This window comes from Brassica napus, chromosome C9 (genome assembly GCF_020379485.1).
Source record: "Brassica napus cultivar Da-Ae chromosome C9, Da-Ae, whole genome shotgun sequence".
Taxonomy (NCBI): domain Eukaryota; kingdom Viridiplantae; phylum Streptophyta; class Magnoliopsida; order Brassicales; family Brassicaceae; genus Brassica; species Brassica napus.
Genome location: NC_063452.1, coordinates 2,377,582 through 2,402,492, shown reverse-complemented (window position 1 = coordinate 2,402,492; position 24,911 = coordinate 2,377,582). Strand labels below are relative to the sequence as shown.

The 24,911-nt window shown below is 30.7% G+C and overlaps 2 protein-coding genes across 2 annotated transcripts; both read right to left on the bottom strand.

Annotated features, from left to right (window-relative positions):
* Positions 1 to 989: 989 nt before the first annotated feature.
* LOC106400177 (truncated transcription factor CAULIFLOWER A) lies at positions 990 to 5,358 on the bottom strand. Its single transcript, XM_013840568.3, has 8 exons — positions 4,817 to 5,358; positions 3,354 to 3,432; positions 3,203 to 3,267; positions 2,353 to 2,452; positions 2,134 to 2,175; positions 1,871 to 1,912; positions 1,515 to 1,642; positions 990 to 1,315 (listed from the first exon to the last, which is right to left on the bottom strand). The coding sequence occupies exons 1-8, from the start codon at positions 4,999 to 5,001 to the stop codon at positions 1,210 to 1,212; spliced, it is 747 nt and encodes a 248-aa protein (XP_013696022.1). The 5' UTR covers positions 5,002 to 5,358; the 3' UTR covers positions 990 to 1,209.
* Positions 5,359 to 17,380: 12,022 nt separating this feature from the next.
* LOC106400159 (MYB-like transcription factor EOBII) lies at positions 17,381 to 19,945 on the bottom strand. The gene is made up of 3 exons (XM_013840556.3): positions 19,493 to 19,945; positions 18,417 to 18,546; positions 17,381 to 18,180 (listed from the first exon to the last, which is right to left on the bottom strand). Exons 1-3 carry the CDS (start codon positions 19,668 to 19,670, stop codon positions 17,676 to 17,678), a joined length of 813 nt encoding a protein of 270 aa, XP_013696010.1. The 5' UTR covers positions 19,671 to 19,945; the 3' UTR covers positions 17,381 to 17,675.
* Positions 19,946 to 24,911: the final 4,966 nt, after the last annotated feature.

Here is a 24,911-nt window from a genome sequence, read left to right as displayed (position 1 = left end):
CTACCCATGCGAAGGTTTAAACCGGTGTGCAAAAGAACCACTCTCGTTATAGTATCACTAGACCACCATATTCTTTTGGGTTTTTAGGTTACATAACTGTTTATAAATTATTTGTTACGAGAGTGAAAAATCTAAAAGCATTAATAAATTTATGGTTGAATGACTAGATAAACAAATTTTTCTTATCAAAGAATAAATCATAATTCTACTCAACGTTGGAAAAATATTCTTTAAATTTGATATTTTACAATTTTTTTTGAATTACCAAGAGTTTCGGACTGAGACTCTAATTCTTCTCCTGGTACCGAAATCACAGCATGTGTTGAAGTAAGTTCGAAGTTAGTTTGAGAAAAAAGCTATACTAATCCTAATAAGAATATGATGTTTAGAGATAAGAATAAAAATGTTTAGAGTTATCCATATATATTTGATTACTATTAGGATTAGGATAGAGAGAATCTATATAAATACCAATATCATGTTAAAGGCATGGCGTGAGATTTGAGAGTTTGAAAGAGCTTAAGTTTTGTGTAAGTTTCTTAAGCTAATAGGAAGAGTCAGTTCTTATTAATCTCTGTGTCTACACCAAACGTTTGAGAACAATAGCATGTAATATTAATTTCATTCCAATGGTCACTCAAAACCTCTGACACAATGGTCATGGTCATTTCTAGTTGAGATAATAATCTCTGGTATTTGATATCTTTCATTATACACCACACAATTAACATCTTACACAATTAACATGTTAACTTACACACCACGTATAATTGGTGATGACTCTTTTGACTAATATATGCCATACATAGATGATTTGGGACAGATAATATCCACCTCCGCAGCTCCGCTAGCTTTCTCTTTCGTTTCTCCCATTGATTTTACATAAACAAAAATATTACAAAATATTAACAAAGACATATGGCGTAACGTTTTTTTTTTTGTCAGTTCACTACACAACATAGTTCAAACCCACAATACTGGATGTTGCTGACAAAATAAATTCACAAAATGTAAGGTACAATCATTAATAAAATATACAGAATCACATTTGAGATACGATTTTTATAATATTCGTTTAGAAGTTTGAAACTTGAGGACATCTCTCTGCAGATAATAAGAATGCCAAAACAGAAAATATATCCTGATATTTGGCTTGGTTCAACTTATTAAGTACTGAAAATTTAACAACCCAAGATGGACTTGGGACCTCTATTCTCCAGTGAGCCGGGGCATCCAGTGCGGCAACGTTGTATTTGTCAGCCTAATTAGGGTTCCGGCATCTACTTCTCCATCTTCGTTCCTTTGCAATGTGTCCCTATAAGTAACAATATTAATTCATTCCATATAAATGATACACAATTTGCTAGTAACTACGCAAATACTGGATACAAGTTATAAATTTGTGATGTTTATGAGTAACACTAACTTACTCTTATTATTAGTCAATATAGTAACACATTAAAGTTGGTATTTTTCATATATGCGTAGCCAAGTGAAATTGATATGTAGAGTACCCAAGAGATAGAGGACGACGGGGAGATATAGGTCCGGGCAACGGGTGCGGTGGCTCGCATGGTGGCGTTGCCAATGAGGCTAATCCTTGGTTGAGGGTTTGCGGCTCAAAGTCTTCTCTTGGATCAGCCTGCTAAATTCAATACTTGTTATAGTTACTATTTTTTTCGTTTTCTAGTTGTTTTCACATAAATTATATATATGCAATGGGGAGATTTTAGACTAAAACCTAGACTAATCTCTGAAACTTTTAACTCCACATAAAGTAGAATCGAAATAACATATATATATATATATATATATATATATATATATATATATGAATAGTCAAAGATGATGATGATGACATCCGTTTCACCTTCGTTTGTAGCTGTTTCTTCAATTCTTTGAGTTCCTTTTCCTATGTGTGTCAACAAAAGATCACACATTTATTAAATTAATTCGTTGGAAACTCAAAGTATTCTCGATATGAAATTGTGTTTCTTAATTGCAAAAAGGAAAAAAAAAAACACACTCATAAAAACACAAACCCAATAGCGAAAAAGACCGACAGCTACGCAAAGACGTTTGCAAGGTACAAAACCATTAAAATGAGTAATCGTCTCTAAACCAATATATTACCTTTTTCTTGAGCTGTGCTATGGACTCTACCATGAGCTGGTTCTGTGCTCCCAAAACAAAACAATAGCCACATGATTAATTAGATGTAGTATATATCTATATATGTGTGACTATATGCATACAGACACTAAACATTATTAAACAAAGACTTGTAGAAATGATCTGCGAATACACGTATGCAAGATATAAGATAATGCTTTATGGATATATGTGAATAACCTTTCTAGAGCGAGTTCTCTTGAGTGAAGTATCAAGTTGCATCTCCAGATCCTGAAGCTCTCTGATACTTAGAGCATCCACCTCTTCTCCATTTAAGTGCCTGATATGAAATAAATAGGTTAAATAAATGAAGGTACAATTTATGTAGCCAAATCCCTTAGAAATATTATGAGTCTATGACAACAAAGCATAAAAATAGAAAACTTCTCAGGGGATTATTGGTTGGTGTATTTCGCTGGATTTGAAAATCCAAACTAAATTTAGTGTTATTGGTTCTATGATTTTAAAATATGTATTGAAATCATGTGTTATTGATTTAATGATTCATAAATTCTAATTCAAATCAAGTATTATTCAATCATACATATTTACTAGTAGATTTGATTTCATAATAGATTTGAATGGATTTGCATAGATTTTTTTGTTAAAATTACAAAGACTCAAATCCGAGGGTAAACCTCCAGATTTGTAAATACTAATCCGAAAGAATTTAAAAAATTTGTATATTTTACTTAAATTTATAAATACTGTATGGATTTCTAAATCAATCAAAATATATAAACCAATAACACCGAGTAAAATGATTAAATCAATCAAAATCCTAAATCTTTACCCTAATCCCACTCCCTAAATATTTAAACCCAAACTCTAATTATGAAACCTAAATCCAAATATAAAAAATATTTTAAAAAAAAATTTAGTTAATTTATTTCGGGGGTTTTTCCCTTTGTGTATTAATTTTAGAACAAAAATGTATTTTATTGTTGTCATATGGTATTTCTGTTTATTTTCTTATATGTGTGCATTTATATATTTATGGATGGAGATCCTTTAGTAATAAGTTTCTAACCTTAGGCTTCTTTGCATAACATCAATCATCCTCAAAAGCTTCGAACATTCTGTTGAACACTCACCCTACAAACAACCAGAAGTAGACAGACAATATTAAATTTACAACAATGATTCATATGTAATAGATACTGATTGATGTGCTTAAGAACCTGTGAATTCAAACTTGGTGTAGTAACATCTTGACCGGCGTATGAACATCTCTCATACCGTTCGAGAATTCTCTCCATGCTAAACATCGTTTAATTAAACTTCAATGACCACTTAGATTTGTAGATACTATCATCACACCGCATACTGAACATAAATAATATAGTTCTAAACTTCTTCTTTTTTTAGTTTTGTAAAATTTAACAAAAACATTTCTGGATTCATATCCATCACAGTGATCACACATTTAATGTTTGGTAGTATCGAGAAGACTGATATACATTTTCATACATTTTTAAACACTATATATTTGGAACCAGATCGATTTTGATTTCATGCCAGACTAATTTTGAGTGAGAACATGCCCTTTGGTTAAGAGATATCACAACCTACTGTGGGTTAAGCATTCTAACCAAGGCATTAGTGACCACGTAGCCCACACGCAGAGTTTACACACTGTGAAATGAAATTTAAGATTGTAACGAGTCCTTCCATATACCACCCCACGTGTGGGATTTCATACAGTATTTTACAGTATTCCTTAGACTAAGATAAATATTAGATCAAACTTAACCAAATTTCTTACAACATGTTTACAAGAAGTTTCATTTTTGACATACTGCTTATTAAAACTAAGAAGCTAGAAAAGTAACATCTTCATGGGTGTGTATATGTTTTCATTTTAAGACCGAGGTTAGTCCTAGGTTCGACAAACAAAAAGACAAAGCAAGGCACAAAGCTCCATAACAAAGTCTTGCTCCATTAAAAAACAAAAGCCTTTAGTCAAAAAAAAGAAGGCTTGTACATGCTTCCAACAAAAAAAAAAGAAGGCTTGAACTTTTTTCCCATAAATAACCTTTTCCGTAAGGTTGAAGAACAAACTCACACCTAAATATAAAGAAATATCTCTTATCATTTCATGGTATATTCAACTTAAGTTTGGTTTACAGTTAGCATATTCTCCTCCATATGTTTCTGAATAATTCATATAATCAAACGAAATGTTATATCTCACAGTTATGGTTTGATGTCAGTTGTATCTACTTACCTCTGTTAATTTGATTTATATATGATATATCTCATTTTGCATGTTCATCTCTAGTTTAGAGATGCAAGAACTAAGCAGATATGCAAGAATTCAACATGTGCATATTAATCTCTCACATACACATACATGGCTACAAATTCATCTATGTAATCAAAATATATCAGCCAATTTCACATTCTCCACTAGCTAAAAGCCTAAAACCTATAAAACATTTTCCCCGATCTGTCAAAACATGAAATATAAGCTGATATTCCTATGTAGATAGAAAAAAATAGATTACAGCCTAAAACCTATGAGGTTTTGTTCCCACTAGTACTAGCGGTTTGCTCAAAAAAAAGATTTGCAATCATAAAAACGAAAAGTAAGAGGGTAAAATAAGATCCGAAGTAAATTAGTTATTTAGGAAAGAATTCGAACCTGGAACCAGCAGAGTACTCAGAGAGCTTGCCTTTAGGGGAGAAGACAATCAAAGCAACATCAGCATCACATAACACTGAGATCTCTTGAGCTTTCTTCACCAAACCCGTTCTTCTCTTTGAAAATGTCACTTGTCTCCTTATCTTGTTCTCGATCCGCCGTAGCTGAACCCTTCCCCTTCCCATTTCTTCAAAATCTTCGTCAAGAAACCAAAGCCAGGGCTGAAAGAATTGGAACTTTGACCAGAAAAATGAAGAAGAAAAAACCCTAGTTTCTCTCTCTTAAAAAGAAGAAAAGTAAAGTAAGATGAGAAATTGCTCAAAAAGTTTTTATGTAAATTTCTATTTATGTGAACTTCCTCTATATAAATTCGTTACACACACAAAAGCAAATGAAAAAAAAAGTACCAAATGATACAATTAGGGAAAGTGAACGCAGACACATTAAATAATAATAATCTCGGTTCTAATAATTTAGATGTACTATAAAATAAAACTTATTATAAAAAGAAGTTACACTTCTAGTACAGATAAATGAAGTGTGAAACCAACAATTTTCTCCCTTCTTTGTAAACTAACCATCGATGTTATTTTGCTAGTCGCTTAAATGATCCCAAGTTATTTCTGTCCCACGTAAATAATGTTCTCTTTAAATTAGAGATTAAGCTTTTCTATAAAAAACTGAAATTTCTGTAATGCAATGATTTACAACTATTTTTTTTTTTTTTTTTTTTGTAAAATTTACAACTATTTTGATAAACAAGATATATACAGTTTATTAATTATATCAAATGTAAAAGATATATGATTGGTTTATAAAATTGTTTTTCATATAAGGTACACCAGTGGCTGAAGAATTTGGCTTATATCATCTACAAGGGACAATTCAAATGCATACGAGGAAAAACGATGAAACTAACTTTGAACATAAAATTTAAGAAGATTGACCATCACATAGAAGGCCAAACTATAGGGGTTCTATATGGCAATTGACATAAAATGTATACTTAGACAAGTGTTTTATATAATGTATACAAATGCATGGGATAATATATATACATATGCACAATCCAATACACGTACATATGGTCTAAGTTTGTGTAAGTGCATATATATATATATATAGTCCTGTATACATATTATTAACATGTGGTCCATCGCAAATTAATAATGCGTTAAATTGGGTTAATGCGTTTTAGTACTAGATTAGTAATAAAATCTGAGCGCGGTAGACCTTTTATGGGTTCACATTCAAATGTGGTCCACTAAAGTATAATATTTTCTCACTTTTATTTATATTTAGTGAAAACTGTGTACCATTACCAACTTCCGAAAGTTTGTGTACTAATTACCCACTTATATATCGAAGATTATGGGGACCAAATTGCATATATGCTTCCAAATGGTACTAAACCCTAATATTCAAATCTCACGCTGAGCTATCAAAGGTTGGGGACCATCCGATTTCGCGGTCCGGATTGTAAACAATTTTAAACATAACATATTTTTGTCAGACAAAGAATAGTAGAAAAGTTCTATCTACGATAAAGATTTTTTTTCATTAGTGGGGTTAATTATAAGATGTAGTTACTAGGATGATGGATGACATGCTCCTTGTGTATATATAGATATATATGAAGAAGCAAGTAGATGTGGTACCACATATGTAGGCCAAAGGGGAACTCTTACATGATGTTGGAATTCCGAAGACAAAAGTAGTTTGTATATTACTATTGACCCTTTGGTGAGATTTAGGGACATCATCTTTTATATACCCAATGCTCTTCATGCTAATTTTATGAATTTACACATAATATTGGATTGGCGTATCTTATTTTATATATTGTCTTATCTTTGATATAAATTTCTTAACATTTTCAAAGAGAAAAACCGTCCCTACCACAAATATATAAGTTTCTACTCACACTAATCTACATATTTCTATGGAGATCCAAACAAAACATATGTAGTTACACAGTTGTTATTTGTGGTGCAGTCTAAACCACAGTCTACAATTTTGACCAATAATAATAAAAATGGGATTAATGTGATTTTAATCTCATTATAAAAAAATATATTTGATTATTTGGCAAAAAAGACTAGCTATATACGTAGAAAAATAAATAGAAAAATTATCATGATTGAAATTTGTATTCAAGACAGTCAGATGAAAAGAGATCAAAGCAGTAGAACATCTTTAATAATACACAAATTGTTCTAGAAAACAATAAGAGTTTCCTAAATAACTAAAGCATGAGAAGATTATTAAACCAAAATAAAGTTAGTTGAGGATTAGGGAAGATGCTGTGAATACATATAATTGGACACCATTCTTGGATGCTCCACTTTACACCATCAACCTTTCCAACCTTTTTCCCTTTGGAGCATCCATCACAATAATTTTGAACTATGAATCGAACCTCTTTTAAAAAGGAGCTCGGTTATTATATCCAAGTGGGTAGAATGACCACACAAAATGTATTATTAGAACAATTAGCAATCCATACAAATGTATCGACTTCCATATATCAAATTACAGACGAAAATTATAAGAACTAACTTATTAGATGTAATTACTCTTGTCACGATTCTCACTTTGCATGTATATGTGATGTATTATGTAAGATAATCAATCATACTAATTTCTACATGATATCACAAAATCTTAAAGTTCATTTCTATAAGCATACATGTTTCTTGAAAATAGGCTTTTGTAGGCCTGGACGTTCGGGTACCCGTTGGCATTCGGGTCGGGTTTTTCGGGTTTTCAGATTTTCGAGTTTACGCTTCTAGGTCTCATACTAAAATTTTATTAGTACGGGCCGGGTTCAGATAATAACACTTCAGGTTCGGTTCAAAATTGTATTGCATCATAAAACCCATAAAGTAATCATATATCGTACGGATTCGGGTTATATCGGTTCGGTTCGGATATAACCAAAGTAAAAAACAAAATTTTTGAAGTAAAACATAAAGAAAAACATCTAAATTAAATAAAAATTAATCTATCACATATAAAATTGATAAAATAACAATAAAATGTTAAATCAAGCATGAAAACAAACATCATTTATAAACAATATGTATTGCCTTATAGAAAGTAGACTTTTTTATTTCAATGAGCAAATTATAAAATACTTATTTATAACTAATTGTGTACTTAAAGCATTTATTAGAATTTTAATATTTATTATTATATATAATATTACCACAAATATTGAATTTAATAATTGAAATACTTATATATATTTCAAAATATTTATATTGACTATTAATTTCGGATTTTTCGGGTTACCCGTTCGGGTTCGGTTAATAACACTTCGGGTTCGGATATTTTTTGTACCACCCTACAAGACCCGTTCAGGTATTTTTACGTTTCGGGTCGGATAACGGGTAGGGTTTTTCGGTTCGGGTTCGGTTCGGATTTCGGGTTCCGGATTTTATGCCCAGGCCTAGGCTTTTTTTTTCTTTTGTTTTTCTTTTTCTTGCATCCTCTACTTTAATCTTTTCTAGTTTTCTTTGTAAACCAAAAATACAAAAAAGTAATATGAAGACCTTTAAAAATAACAAATTAAGCATACATGTTTCTAAAGTTTCCTTTTCCTTCGATCAAGTCATTGTATGCTTCTACAACACTCCTTCAGTGTGCTTTTATCAACAAGCTAAATCCATCTTTCCATTTTGTCACTTGTCATCGGCAAAAACTTACTTGCCGCCAGCATCAATCAAACGCACACGTGTCCATATCTTATTTGAGACGTTGCCAGCAGTGTAATATCCAATGGATAGTGGTAAGATGTGCTCTCTACTTCACACCTCGATGATGCTTCTCCAGCAGAGCTTTGCAACAACCACGACAAGTAAATGTTGATGTTGAATCTTCAACCGACGCGCGCAAGTTCCTGAGTCCTGACTCCTGGTTATTGGAGCTATGAGAGCTTATATATATACTCTGAAGATATTTGATTGTACCAGTCTGACAGTAACATTTGCTTGTGGTGGCTGTCACAAACATCTTGAAGAAGCAGAAAGCGCCGTGGGAAGTTCAGGGCTTAGAGTTTGTTGAGTACACAGCGGTCACCAAGCCCATTAAAAAAAGTCAAGATTTAGCCCATCTCATAAAAGTTTACTTGAGATGATGCTATTTCTTATAGAAATTGTTAAGGCTATAAATTTAAAAATATCATCCAACTATTTTGTACAAGATGTGAATGAAGTTATCTACTATCGATGAATTATTCTGTAATCGACGAATGGAGTACGATCACTAATTTCCATGAAAAATAAACAAAATAAGTATATTACTTTTCTCATAAACTTCAGTTTGTAATTGTGACAGAAACAAAACTAACATTTCATATTGACACTTTATTGATTTAATTGTTAAATGTACCCCATGGAATTTACCTAACACTACGCCTTTGCCCGTGGACCTATTATAATAATTTTTAGCCTTTTAGCTTATGGTTATTTATAATTTAGTCCGTTTTAATTTTTCTTATCTGAGCATAATGGACTTGGATTTCCCCTATATATTAATTGAGGAACATTTGAAAAGATGTAAGTATTAATTAAAATAAGTCCCAATGCATAGGTGACACTCAATTAGGTAGTCAATTACATTCAATTGAAAAATAAGTAGGTCCACATTCGATTTTTATATGTTGTTAGATACATAAGTTGGTCAAAATATATGATATAATGATATGATATGTTATTTTCTTTCCTTAAATCAAACCTACGGAATTACCATAAATGACTAATATATATATGACAATTAATGATTTTAATAATAAAGATTTGATAACAATTTATATCTCCTCCATCATTTTTTGTTTAATTTTATATTATTAAAATAAATTAAACAATCAAATTAGCTATAAAAGTAAAATTTAGATTTTTTCGTATATGTTATATTTTGAATTTTTAAAAACGACAATAAATGACTAAAACTATTAAAATTATTATGTTAAAAATTAATGATCAATGGTTTAACATTTTTATTATAAGAAGATACACATGATTTTAAAACCATATGAATAAAAAATATCATTTAATAATAAAATAAATATATATATATATATATATAGATTAAACACTATATACCATAGGATTACATAAATATTTTAATATTAAAAGTTTCAATGAATTTTCAAGAACATTTATAAATTATAAACTTATTAAAGATTTCAGATTGAAAATTTTGTTATCGATGATTTAAATATTTTGTTATAAAATGATATGAATGATCATAGAACCGTATGATTATAAATTCTTATTTAATAAATAACTATATAAAATATACTATTCTTAGAAAAATAGGTTGGTCCATCTTAACTTATATTACACTTTTTATTAAACTAACTATCGAATTGATAAATAACGTACCAAAAAATGTTTTGCACTTTCCTTAAATAAAAGCTACGAAATTACCTAATATGATTAACATATATGTGAAAATTAATTATTATGAATAATAAATATTTGATAACAATTTTTGTATCTTAGTTCTTTTTAAAAATTTTATATTATGAAAAGATATTAAAAATCACATTAAATATATAATAAAAAACATTTATATTTTTTTATATGTTATATTTTGAATTTTTCAAAACGTCTATAAATTATTAGAAATTTGAAGATCACCACTCTTAAAATTTTGTGATCAATAGATTATTTTTTTTGTCATAATAAGTTACAAATGATCATAAAATTGTATTAATATGAACTTTTATTTAATATTATAAGAAGATACACATGATTTTAAAACCATATGAGTAAAAAATATCATTTAATAATAAAACATATATATATATATAGATTAAACTATATACCATAAGATTACATAAATATTTTAATATTAAAACTTTCAATGAATTTTCAAAAACATTTATAAATTTATAAACTTATTAAAGATTTCACATTGAAAATTTTGTTATCGATGATTTAAATATTCAGTTATAAAACGATATGAATGATCATAGAAGTGTATGATTATAAATTCTCATTTAATAAATGACTATATAAAATATATTATTCTTAAAAAAAATAGGTTGGTCCATCTTAACTTACATTATATTTTTTATTAAACTAACTATCGAATATTCGAATTGATAAATAATCTACCAAATATTGTTTTTGCACTTTCCTTAATTAGAAGCTACGAAATTACCTAATATGATTAACGTATATATGAAAATTAATTATTATGAATAATAAATATTTGATAACAATTTTGGTATCTTAGTTCTTTTTTTTAATTTTATATTATTAAAAGATATTAAAAAATCACATTAAATATATAATAAAAACATTTATATTTTTTCTTATATGTTATATTTTGAATTTTTCAAAACGTCTATATATTATTAGAAATTTGAAGATTCTCACTCTGAAAATTTTGTGATCAATAGATTATTTTTTTTGTTATAATAAGTTACAAATGATCATAAAATATAACGCATATGAATTTTTATTTAATAAATATTCAAACTAAATAATATATATATATTATATATATATATATATACTAATGATTTAAAGCAACAAGATTGGCTGATCAATTTAGTTGTCCAGTTGAAATCTTTCAAAAGTATGTGAAAGACTAAAGTCAAAGTAAATATGGATTTAGAATAGTAGTTATATTTTAGTAACCAAAATACCGAAAAAAACCGAACCGAATCGAAACCAACCCGATATCTGGATTGAACACCCCTAATCCAAATGAAGCCAAACTATTGTTTCATTCTCCAAAATATAATAAAAATAATAACCTAATTCCGCGCAAGGCGCGGATCTTATCCTAGTTATTTATTATTTTGATGACCCATTTGATACTGTTTCGGACTATTTCTTCTCTTTGCGTGGGATTGGAAATTGTTACAACCAAATCCTTATTGTCTAACAAATAAATGTGAAAATGATTTGAGACTAAATTTTCAAATAATAACATAGTAGATATTTTACTCACATGCTTGCATAACAATTTTACAAAGGGAGATGATTTTGAATCAAATGCAAAATTAACTCAAAGCCTAGTGAAATTACAACAGTCCCCTTATGAACAAACAAAAAACTTGTATTTAATTTTACCATTATAACCCTCCGTTAGAGATGACTTCTTTGTAAGCTTTCTCTAAGATGATTTCTTTGTAAGCCTTTTCGTTCAGTAGATCTTAAAAATAATTTTATAATTTTATAAAAAATATTTTGATGGGTAAAAAATTGAAATCATGTAATAATAAACATTTCTCAATGATGTAAATTTAGTTCATTTGAAATTGGATTATTTTCAACATAGATGAGTGAATGTATGCTTATGAGTCATTGGTTTAGGGTTTGGTAACATATGTTATAGTATTGTATGTATCTTTAGGGTTAGATTCTGAAATCTTACCTTCATTTTTTTTTTTTTTCAAATTGACCCATATATGTTTAGTAACTATCTAATAACTTGATTTAAACACTTTTTAAGTTTTTTTTTTAAGTTTAAGAAAGTGTTTTTTTTGCATAGTTAATTGATTTTAGGGTCTGGAAGACTTACAGAAGACTTAAGAAGAAGTCTTCAGACATATCCCGCCTAAATTTTAGTAGAATTTATGGTTCCCGCCTAAATTTTGGAATAATTTAGGTTTCCCACCTAAATCAAATTCTTCCATAAGTCTTCCGGGAGTCTTCCATAAGTCTTCCGGGAGTCTTCCATAAGTCTTTTCGGAGTCTTCAGAGATAGTTTTCTCATGGATTAGATCTTAAAAATAATTTAATTTTTTTATAAAAAATATTTTCATGGGTTAAAAATTTGAAATCATGTAATAATAAACATTTTTCAATGATGTAAATTTAGTTTATCTGAAATTAAATTATTTTTAACATAAATGAGTGAACGTAGATTGGTTCATGAGTTATTGGTTTAGGGTTTGGTAGCAAATGTTATAGTATTGTTGGTATCTTTAGGGTTAGATTTGAAATCTTATCTACTTTTTTTTTCATTTTTCAAATTGACATATATATGTTTAGTAACTATCTAATAATTTGATTTAAACACTTTCTAAGTTTTTTTAAGTTTAAAAAGGTTTTTTGCATAGTTATTCGATTTTAGGGTCTAGAAGACTCACAGAAAACTCAAAAAGAAATCTTCCGACACATCCCGCCTAAATTTAAGTAAAATTTAGGGTTCCCGCCTAAATTTTGGAATAATTTAGGTTTTCCGCCTAAATCAAAGTCTTCCATAAGTCTTCCATGAGTCTTACATAAGTCTTCCATGAGTCTTACAGAAGTCTTCCATGAGTCTTCCAGAAGTCTTCCATGAATCTTCCAGAAGTCTTCTGGGTCGAAAATATTTAATCTAATTGGAATTTTTGTCTCCATATATAAAGACAATTTACACATTCTCTTTCTTCCTCTCAAATGACTGCAACAAAAATGTAATGTTTCTCACTCTAAAACTCTCCAACCTCTCTCTAATCTCAAATTTATATCTATTTCTCACTTTTTCTTATGTCTTCTCACTAATTTATCTTCTTTTTGCAGATTTTTCATAACATGATTCTCATCTTTCACTCTTTCAAAGGTAGATCTCTAAATTTTGGATATGAATTTATATGTGTGTTTATATGTTAGATACTAAAAAGCTATAGATTCAACATAGTGTGACTGTTTTGTTTATTTTGTAAGCATAAAATTTTCATTTTGAAGTTTTCCCTGTTTTGAAGTTATTTGAATGTTTTTGAATTTGCAGGTTTTTCCAAATCTGAGAGACTTTGAAAGACTTCTCAGAAGACTCTCAGAAGACTCTCGGAAGACTTCTCAGAAGCTTTCTTAGAAAGTCTTCTAATCCGAAGTCTTCTGCCTAAAGTGGTATAGATTTTGGATATGTATTTTGTGTGTTATATATATTAGATTCTAAAAAATTATAGATCCAACCTAATGTGACTGTTTTGTTTATTATCTAAAAATTTATTTTTGAAGTCTTCTCTATTTTGAAGTCATTTGAATGCTTTTGAATATGTAAAATTTTCAGATCTGAGACAGATTTTGGAAGACTTCTGGGATAATTCTTGGAAGACTCTCGGAAGACTCTCGAAAGATTCTCGGAAGACTCTCGGAAGACTTCTTGGGAAATATTCTGTATTTTATGCTAGAAGACTTCCCACGACGTATTCAGAAAGTCTTCCAAAGTCTTATGTCCAAAGTGGTACAAAGGGATGATGTGAAGTGGAGTTCATGCTTTTCTATGTTGAGTAATAATATCTAGTTGTGTAATAATTTTGTTTATGGTCTTTTTATGATTTGTATGTGTAATATTTTAGTTGTGAATTATTTTGTAAACTTTAAGAGATGTTAATCAAAAGAATGGTAAATATGTTCATGTTTTGCCAAAAGCAATTGACTTCATTAAAGTTATTGATGCAACACACCAAAAAAAAATTTAATTATTCTACCCACACATAACAAAACACAACAACACAAAAACTTAGTAAAATTTGCTAAAACTAAGAGGGAAGACTTCTAAAAAAACCTTAGTCAAATTCACAAAAGATCAAAATTGAATTTTAAGTGAAAGTTGAAATTTTAAATCTTACGGAAGTTAAAAATTGTATCTTATGAGAAAGACAACATAAACACAGAACATCAACTTAATAAAACAAAATCAACGGAGAAGACTTCTTATGAAGTCTTCTACAAGTCTTCTATGAGGAAGACTTACAGAAGACTTCTCCGTTTAGCTAGAAACATTATTAAACATCAATATTTGTAACTTCATAATTATCACCAATTAAGTTATAAATTCGACTCAGTAGTCCCAATATTGACTAATAAACATGAATTAGCAAGAACATATTAATATTCATTTTAATTTTGGATAAATTTGAAGTTTAATAAAGATTTACGTAGAAGACTTTCTTTGAAGTCATTCACGGAAGACTTCAAAAGAAGTCTACTCTGTGTAGACTTCTAAAGAAGTCTTCTCGGATAAACAGGTTGCTTTTGAATTTGAACGAAGTTAGTCAGAATTTTGACTTTTCGTAGAAGACTTCTAGGGAAGTCTACTTGGAGAATACTTCAAAAGAAGTTTTCTCTAAGTCTTCCGGAAGTCTTCTCAATGTCGCAAAAAGTCTGCTGGGTTACTTTTGCAATTGACTATATTTGACGTTTCGAGAAAAGACTTCTAGAAGTCTACCTGAGAATACTTCAAAAGAAGTCTTCTCTAAGTCTTCCGGAAGTTTTCTCAATGTCGCAAGAAGTCTGTTGGGTTACTTTTGCAATTGACTATATTTGACTTTTCGAGAGAAGACTTCTTTAGAAGTCTTTCGTCGGATGACTTCTCTAGAAATCATCCCTCGCGGGCAAAGGTTTGACCAAAACCCAGAATTAAACTCGAGAAGACTTCTCATTGATATTAAATTTTTTACTATTATTTTCAATTGCAAAAGTAACCCACGCAGACATCTTCCGGCATTGAGAAAACTTAGGGAAGACTTTCAGAAGACTTCTGTAGAAGTTTTCTCCAGGAAGACTCCAGGAAGACTTCCTTAGAAGTCTTCTACAAAAAGTCAAATTTCTGACCAACTTCGGTTAAATTTAAAAGCAACATGTTTATCCGAGAAGACTTCTAAATTTATCTAAAGAAGTCTTCTCTGGGAATTTCGAAATTTTTTGTTTACAAAAGAAAGTTAGAAGATTTCTAGGGAAGTCTTCTATTGAAAACACACAAAAGGTCAATTGCAAAACTAACATATGCATTGACTAGAAGACTTCTAAAGAAGTCTTCTTCGTTGAACATATCTGAAAAATAAAATGTAGTTCGCGATTTCATACCTTGAACTCGTGAGATGACTTGCGTGGTTTCTCCAATCACCCAGAACTTCACCACAATAGCTACCTACTCGTTAATCGCCAAGAATCGTGAGCTTATGAACCTTATATAATTTGTAATCAAAATCTTTAGTGTTTTTTATGAATTTTGAGAGAAAATGTAAGATATGTGGTTTGTGTGGATAGGAAATGAGAAAGGATGAGAAAAAAATCTAAACTTTAGGGCTTTAACATTCTCAATTGGGTAGTTCATGGTTGTTGAGGTATTGATGTCAATGGCAAAGTTGTAAATATTTGGTGAAGATGAGGATGGTACGGTAAAAGCCTTATTTTCGAAAAAAAAATTAATGGCATTTTCGTGAATAATTAAAAAATTTAGGGTGAATAGGACAACAAAGTTTCAAAAAAAACATAGGTTATTTTTGTGTTTGACTTGAAATTTTGAGTCTTTTTTTAAAGAACTCATTTTACAAATAGATATTTTATCAGTTCGCCAATGAATTGTTTTTTATAGGTTCAAAGTATTTAGTAAAAAATTGAAAATCAAAATTTTATATATGAAACCTTTTTATCATAACAGAAATACTTTTTATTTCCTAAAATTAATTTAGAAATGTTCATACATTTAAAATGTTTAATAATAAATTAAAGATCAAATGTCTAAATAAATTTAACTGGATAAAATAAATTTGGAAACACTCATATATATATATATATATATATCTTTATATACAAAATATAACATCTATCACTTCCTTATGTATATGTAAAGCAAATCAAAACCCAAACTAAATGAGTATATTAGTAGATACTATAAGCCATGTTCGAAACTACGCGTGAGTTGGGAGGTCGATTGGCGCCTAGCGAGTTAATGAAAAATCGGAGAGTATACGGAGATTAGTTTTCAGTGTTTTTCTTAATTTTCGTATAACTATAATGTATTAAGTATTTGTCTACGATTCTTTGTAAAGTAATCGACGTGGTCCAGTGGCAAAAGACGGTTTCATTATGGATGATGTCAAATGGCAAACTTGTAATTAAATCGTCTTCTTCCTTTTAGGGATTTCACTTCTATTGCGAAATTTTCATGGCCGCCTCAAACTTTTTTAACATAAAACATCGTTTTCTTGCAATTTTCTTATCAATTTTTGCATAAAAACTGTAGATTTGCGACGTAGCATCAAATTTCAAACGTTTAAAACACAAAAACCAGAAATTTTTTGATGAATCCGATTTTTTGTCCGACTTTGATGAAATCACGGCGGTTCTTCACTGCCGAGCATTGCAAGGCCGTGTGCTCGGCCGAGTTGACCGCGTTTTCGAACATGGTACAAGTACTTTAAGCATGTGGTAGTTTTTTATTGAAACTCAAATGTTTAGATAAATTATAAAAGTGTACATGACATTATAAATTTTTACATAATATATAAAATATTTAGATGTGTCATGGTTTAACACAAACATCCTGATTTATAATATTCAAATATATGGAAAAGAGGAAACTGAAAAAATGTAGATTGATCCTGTTTTTTAATAAATTGAGAATATAAATTTGTGCCGTTAAAAAGGAATATAAATTTGTAAAATAAACCATTAATATCTAACGATCGCATCAACAAAGAAAAAAGCCAGGAGCATATATTTTTCTTTTTCTTAAAACATGTATTTATTTATTTATTTTTTTCCTAACTTTGATTTTAATTAACTATTTATGATTAATTGTTTAAAGGTAACAATGACTTTAACTTGTCTAACTTTTGCGAAAAACCACTGCAAATAATAGTAGAGATATAAATAATCTTATTAGTAATATATATGTTTTATATTATTTCTTCAAACTATTGTATTTTAATAGTATAGATTTTTATCTATTATACTGTATTTCTTATAAACATATATTCTGCCACATTTTATACTATAGTCAAGAAATCAATTTTAAACTTCAGGAAATATGTTACATCCATCGTTAAAAAGGTTAAACTACACGATTACGAAGATATCCGTAGATTATGAAGAAAGAACTGTCTGTATATTTCCTTACATAATTAAAAAATATAGCCTCCACTATAAAATTCGTTATAACTATAATCCCATGATCCACACGACGGAGCCTCATTTCCGCCGCCGTTAAACTTCTCAGCAATACTAGTAGCTGTTCTCTGTTCTGAGCCACCACCAAAACGGTGTGGGTCATCGTCTTCTAGACTCCACAAGCTGCACCAGAAGTTACCTTCATCAATCATGGAGTGGTCGCTTGAGGTTGCTGCAACGTTTTGAGGCATATGAAATTTGTCATTGTAGACACTAGTCGGGTAAGAGAAATATGTAGCTATGTTTTGTTTGTTATCGAGATTTATGTGGTCTTCAGACACCAGCTTAGACTGTTGATTCTGCAGTTGCGGTTGTGTTTTTAGATCAAGTTGTTTCCGGGATCTTCTGAGTTTTTCTTGCTTTGAAAAAGATTTTTCTTTTTTCTTGTAATGTGTTCTCCAATAGTTCTTGATTTCGTTATCAGTTCGTCCTGGTAAATATCTTGCGATTGTCGACCACCTATATTTTTTTTGTTAAGATTATATTAAAATGCATTTCCATGAAGTGTTTGAATCCGTACATAAAGTTAACGTAAAATACCATGCAATAGTGACTCATGCATATTATGAGTAAAAACTATTTGTATATACCACAATCATGCTGTCAGATAACTAGTATGTACTATGTTGGTATCCGTTTAGAGTTTGGCATTTAATGAGCGTTTTCAACAACAGAAAATGAAGAATGGAGCTTACTTGTTACCCCATAGGGAATGAAGTTCAAGGATGATTCCTTCTTCTTGAGGAGTAATTTGACCTCTCTTAAGCCCTGGCCTCAAGTAGTTCACCCACCTTAGTCTACAGCTCTTGCCACTTCTATTCAACCCTGATTTTCAATTCCAAGACATAAACAAAAAATATTGAAAAGAGCACTAAGAATGGGCCTGACAAAACATGAATGTGTACAAATATAATGCAACTTGATGATCTTTATCTATATAACATGAGTATATGAATATATTCTATTTTACATTATCTCGACCAAATTGTTCGAATAAAAAGGTAATATATGTTAAAAGAATGCCTAACTGATCGAAGTCAATTCCCCCAATATAAGGAACAATAAGAATCAGTTTTTGATTTTCAAAGAAAAAAAACAATAAAAGCGTATTCCACCATGACACTGTCCCATTTCTAAACCATGAAAAGTGTAATAGCACGATTATTGCAGGTTACAATAGAGTTTCTAATGGTCAGGGTCCCACAAAATTGCCAATAATCGATCCCAAAAGTCACCAATGAAGAAACCATAATTGTGGGTTTTTTCAACTGTTCGCGGGCCCCACCGAAACGTGGCGGCCTGCGATTGTTTCACTTTTTAATTTTTTTTTTTTTTATAATCAGGTCCAAAAAAATAAAATAAGAAACCCTTATGGGTTTTACGGGATGATGATGCTGTAAGACTTGCTTATATATCTAAAGACGAAAGAAAACAAGAATGAAATGTATTATCAAACTCTTCATTAAGTCAACTAGAACCATAGTATTATATATGATGATCTCACCACTTGTCTTTTATTGATCGTAATTAAAGCATGTATACTAACAAATTGGATTACTTCTATGTAACTGCAGTTAATTAAATCTACCAAATAAACTATATAATAAGAAAGAAGATCTATATCAAAGGAGTAAAACAGTTTTGATTTGCTTCTTAATATGTCTATACAAGCTATAGAACCGATGGAAATCAGATGAGAAACATGTACATACATATGTATATATATAGAAGCAAATATATATGTAGCCATGAGCAAATCAAAATATTTTACCTGCAGACTTAGCAACAGTGCTCCATCTTCCTTCCCCATTCGAAGAAACATACTCACCGAGAAGCTTGTCTTCTTCAGGTGTCCATGGTCCCTTTCTACATCCTTGTTGTTGCTGTTGTTTATAAGGATCTTGATCATGGTTTGGATGATGGACTTGATCAACTCCCCAATAAAGCATATCTCTTCGATCCTCAGAAACAATTTCACACGCAAGCAAATATACTACAACTTATGTGTATATGTGTGCATGTAAGACTGTGATTTGCTCTATTATATTCATGTTTGTGGTTGAACATGTGCGTGTATATATATGTATTATGTGTATCTATATATGCTTAGTAACAGCCACCTCTTACAGTTTATGGGTGTTTAATTATATATTACTGGATATCGTTGCGCGGAGTTTTTGCATTTTAATCTCTTTTTGCCTCTTGCTTACTAATCTAATATTCAGTTTTTCAATGTATTTTATCTTCACTCTTTCCTCTTGTCTTGTTTACATTTATTTTCACGTTCTGTCGTTTGATTTGTCTTAGTTTTGGCTTGTGTAACAAATTAACCTTGCTCATTCTTCTTTCATTCTTTATTGATTGATATTTTTATCTCGCTTAGCTCTGTGTTGCCACTAATTTGCTCGAATCATTCTGCTTCGTATTCTTTTCATATTCATTAACTATTGTCTCCAATCTCTTTTTTTTTTTTTTGGACGAAATCTCCAATCTCTTTAAATCCTAAAAATCCTACGTGTTCTTTTGTTTATTAAATCACATATTAAATATTGTTAAAACTGTTTATTTTATTCTAATAAATCATTACGTTTATAACTAAGATGATATGGATAAAAGACTGATTATAATTTAGTTGAAATTAAAGTATAAAGTAGAAGTTATTAAACTTGCAATTCTTCTTTTTGTCGAAAGCTTTAGTCAAATCAATTATATTGATTTAGAAAACTCATAAACTATTTCAATCCCAAACAACCAAAAAACAGGCGCATTTGTTATTGACGCTGCGGCGGATTTCCTTTACTATAAACATAATTGCTTGTCACAACTGTTAATAAATCCAAATGTGTTTACAACAGCGACCCATATAAGAGATTCATACTCATTTCTCTTTCTCTAGTCATCTCCTATGTTAGTAGCTATCATAATACAATCATCATACAATGGATATATCTCTTGGTTTCCATATAGAACATGCAAAATGACTGTTTTCTGAAGACTCCATGATCACTGAGTATTATAAATATCAAACTCTGTCAATGGTCTATTTATATGTTGAGGAAAGGCCTCGAAATGTAGCTTCCAAATAATGATTTACAGGTCAACACATTGCATGTTAACCTCCACAATGGGATCATCGGATCTGCAGATACCGCTACATGTCGAGTCGAACGCAGCTACACATATGTTCCCTGCTTGTGCCTTTCATTCACAATCTGCAATTTCTCAAGAACCAGAATCAATGTTAAATGAGGTAAAAGTTTTAGAGTCACAACAGACTTTGTATAGCCAAGCCCAATAAAAAGCACCCAACGTAACATCCCCACTTGCCTATTTGTGGAGAAAATGACTTGATCATTATATAATAGCACCGACAAGTTAGATGGAGAATGAGGTATGAATGCAAAGTAGACAAAACAGTTAAAATCTTACTGATTATGAGAAATATAAGAAATCAATTCTCTTGAAATGGCATATAATTGTCCAATAGCGTGACAGAAGTACTTGTTTCTGTTCTCACCAAACTTCCAATTCTAAATGTATATATAAATCTATTAGAGTTATTGTCAGCGCTCTGTTGCGATATTTGTTAGCTAAAATAATCCATCCAACATAATAGGAAAAAGAAACCAACGAAATTGTAAAGCTAACCATCAGCTGAGATGCTTTTGATGTCCTGATTGCAAGCTTAGTGATTTCACTGTCAAAAGCAAACTCAGCAGTCATATACATCCGAGACATTTATTTACAAACGGTTCCTAGCACATAAAAAGCATATTATTATGTTACATATGATAAGTTTGATGCATAAATACAGTTTAGAATTTTTTCAACTGAACATTTGTGCCTACTGAATTACCTTACAACACCCACTGCATTGTGATTTTGGCATGTTAAAGCTGAGAATCAACATTGGAGCTTGCGTTAGCATTTGGAACATGAAATATAGCACCATCAATTTCAAGTGTTAATTCCATTGACAATAGCTGTGCAAAAGAACTCTGCTAGTAAGGTAATCGTGATTAGTAATTCTTTACATCTTAGTGCCGTGTAACTTCAAAACGATAGACACTTACAATCAACGGCTCTCAAAGATGGACCGCAAACCATCTAATGATATGCTTACCTCATCGTATAAGTAATCCATGTCACTTCCCTCCCACGGGCAACGTTGCTGGTGCAGATCAATTCCCTCCACCTCTTCCTCGTCATTAGGATGCTCTGCAATATACCCTCTGTAAGGTTCAAATTTATATCGCTAGAATTATCAGAGAAAGAAATATAAAGTACCCTCCAAATCTTCTGGAGCATCGACATTTTCTTTATTCAATGATCTTCATTCAACCTAACAACCATCAAAATAAAAAGAATGTGAGGCACATAATCTTCAAAATCCAAGTTTAATGAATGAAAAAAAAACTCAGGAAGACAGAAAATGTCAAACACTCAGTGGCTTCTTCTTTTTTTACTTCTTGGCTCCCGTAAATGAACTGTCAAATCCATCATTATTTGCAGGAAAAAAGATTAAACAAAGCAACTGATGAAAAGAAACAAATATGTTTCACAACACATAAACTCTTCTTGAACAATCAGGCAACAGATAGTATGTCTCCCGTGTGACTCAGCCGAGTCCTCGATGGCATCCTGAACGACAAATGTCTTCTTCTTCTTCTTGGTTAGATCAAAGGGTGCAAGCTAAGGATGACCAAAGAAAATTAAAACCACACAATCATGATTTATTAGGCAAAATAAAAGAACAGATGATGAATTTATTAAAGATGGAGAGATGTAGAGACTAAAGAAGATAAACTGATTCATGGAACTCAAAGAGCCAATCTGTGTTTATTAGAAGATTCATGAATCGATGATTAAAAATTGAAAGCCCTAAACTTCCATTGAAGAGAACACTTACAGACCAAAGAGGTCTATTGGGCATTTTTTTTAACGAAGCTCATTTCAAAACGTGTGTTATAAAGTATTTATTAAATCATCAGATAAAAAAAATTAAGTGTGGGTCTCACAGAGAAAACCGAAGAAGCAAAGGTTTCCAGCCTTCATAAATATATATTAGTTTCGGCCATCAATGTACAAAGTATCATTTAGTTTAGTGGTATAAATATTGGTGTTTATGACTCAATAACTCGGGTTTGAGCTACAGGCTTGACACTTTTTCACATTTTTTAAAAGTGGGACCCACTTAACTGCTGACGTGGCGGCTCAGAAATGAAGCAACTGCCTCATTATATTATAGAGTTTTTTCATTTACTTTAGTTAAAGACCCTATAGTTTTTTTTTTTTTTAAGACCCTCTACTTAATCATGTCATATGTGAGTTTATGGACTATTATTAGCCTTATTTATTATATAAGTTTTAACTTGAGTTCCACAATCACGGAAACAATCTTGGTAAGCCACTATCCTTCAAACATGTGTTGATACATAATGAGAACCAGCTCATTATTTTTCTTACCCAATTAGGATTTTACAAGTACCTTATTACCAAATATTTATATTATGCTTAAAATAATGGGCCTATTGAAGTGTTACTATTTCGGGCAATAGTAAAATTACATACAATAAAGCATCGATGACTCACCTTGTATCCATGTGGCCTTTCGGCTATCCGTAACAACATTTATGGTAATGTTAGGGTTTTCTTGAATTGGTTAAACCGATTCAACCTTTTAAAAAATCAAGATATGAACTTTAAAATTAGATTAAAAAACCTTTGTACCTTGGAGATGGCAACTTCCCTTGCTCACGAAATTTAGAAGATGATGTTTCATTACAAGTTAAATTATAAGAGATGAATTATAATTAGTTCTTTTATAATCCTAATTGTGGTTTTGGATATTCCTTTGATAAACTATATATACTCCAATTAGGAAGCTTTTCATGCAGCTTATACTTTAATTTAATATTAGATAAGCATCAAAGACAAAATATCTCTAATGACGTAACAAACTAAATTCATTTCTGATATTAAAAAAAAAATATTAGCTATTCTGGCATAGACTACACGAGATGCATCTGTGAGATTTGACAAAATAATACTCAATGATCTGTTCACTTGACTCGTTCGAGGTTCGACTCCCTCCGCATTAGTTTAAGAGTTCCATGTTTTTTTCATGGTAGGAATGGATCATTTTAGGCCTGGGCATTTTACCCGTACCCGAATACCCGATCCGAAACCGACCCAAAAAAACCCGGTTCGGGTAGGAACCGACCCGATCAAATTACCCTATCGGATCTTGTTGTAGAGGACCCGCGGGTCTTGGACCCGACCCAAACCCGAAACCCGATGGGTACCCGAATTAATAATGTAAATTAAATAAAATGCATCAAGGGAGAATCGAAGACGGGTTATTTGTCTAGAAAACATGGGGGTCAACCACTAGGAGACAACAAATTGTTGTTGTATCTCGCATAGTTTAATATATATACACATTTTAATATAATAAAAACACAATTTGAATAAAATTTTGAATATTTTAGGATATATAAATATTTTCAGATATTTTTTGTATTTTTAGGTCCTTTTTAAATCGAACCCGACCCGAAACCGAACCGAATCCGAACCGATAAATTCTAGTTATCCGAATGGGTCTAACTATCTAAGACCTGACCCGACCCGGACCCGACACGATCCAAACCGACCCGGAACCGAGAATTTGAAATTACCCTATCGGATCCTAAACTGTTAGACCTGAAAGACCCGGACCCGAAAGGACCCGAATCCGACCCGACGATCCGAATGCCCATGCCTAGATCCTTTGGTGTAAAACTTGAGTAGAATGGCTAAAATCCTGAGTTCGGCTACCTAACGTCATTAACTCATAATAATTTGAAAGTGCTTTATTGGGTTGTGCTTTTCTTATAAATATTCGTCTTAAAATTTGGTCAATACTATGGGCTATAATGTATACTGGGCTTATCCAGCCCATCAAATCACGACCAATTATCTAATCATAAATCATATCACAAATGATGTAATTAATTATGTATCTTATTGTGCAAAGTTTTTTTTTTCTTTTTTTTTTTGGGAGAGGAGGGGGGTCCTAATTAGTAATTATGATCTATGTTACTTTTACTTTTGTGATTTTCAGATTCGCGAAAACACTTGTTGAGCATCATCCAAGTGAAAGGAAAAATATTGTAACTGGAATTAAAACGGTCATATCCAGACAATAATTA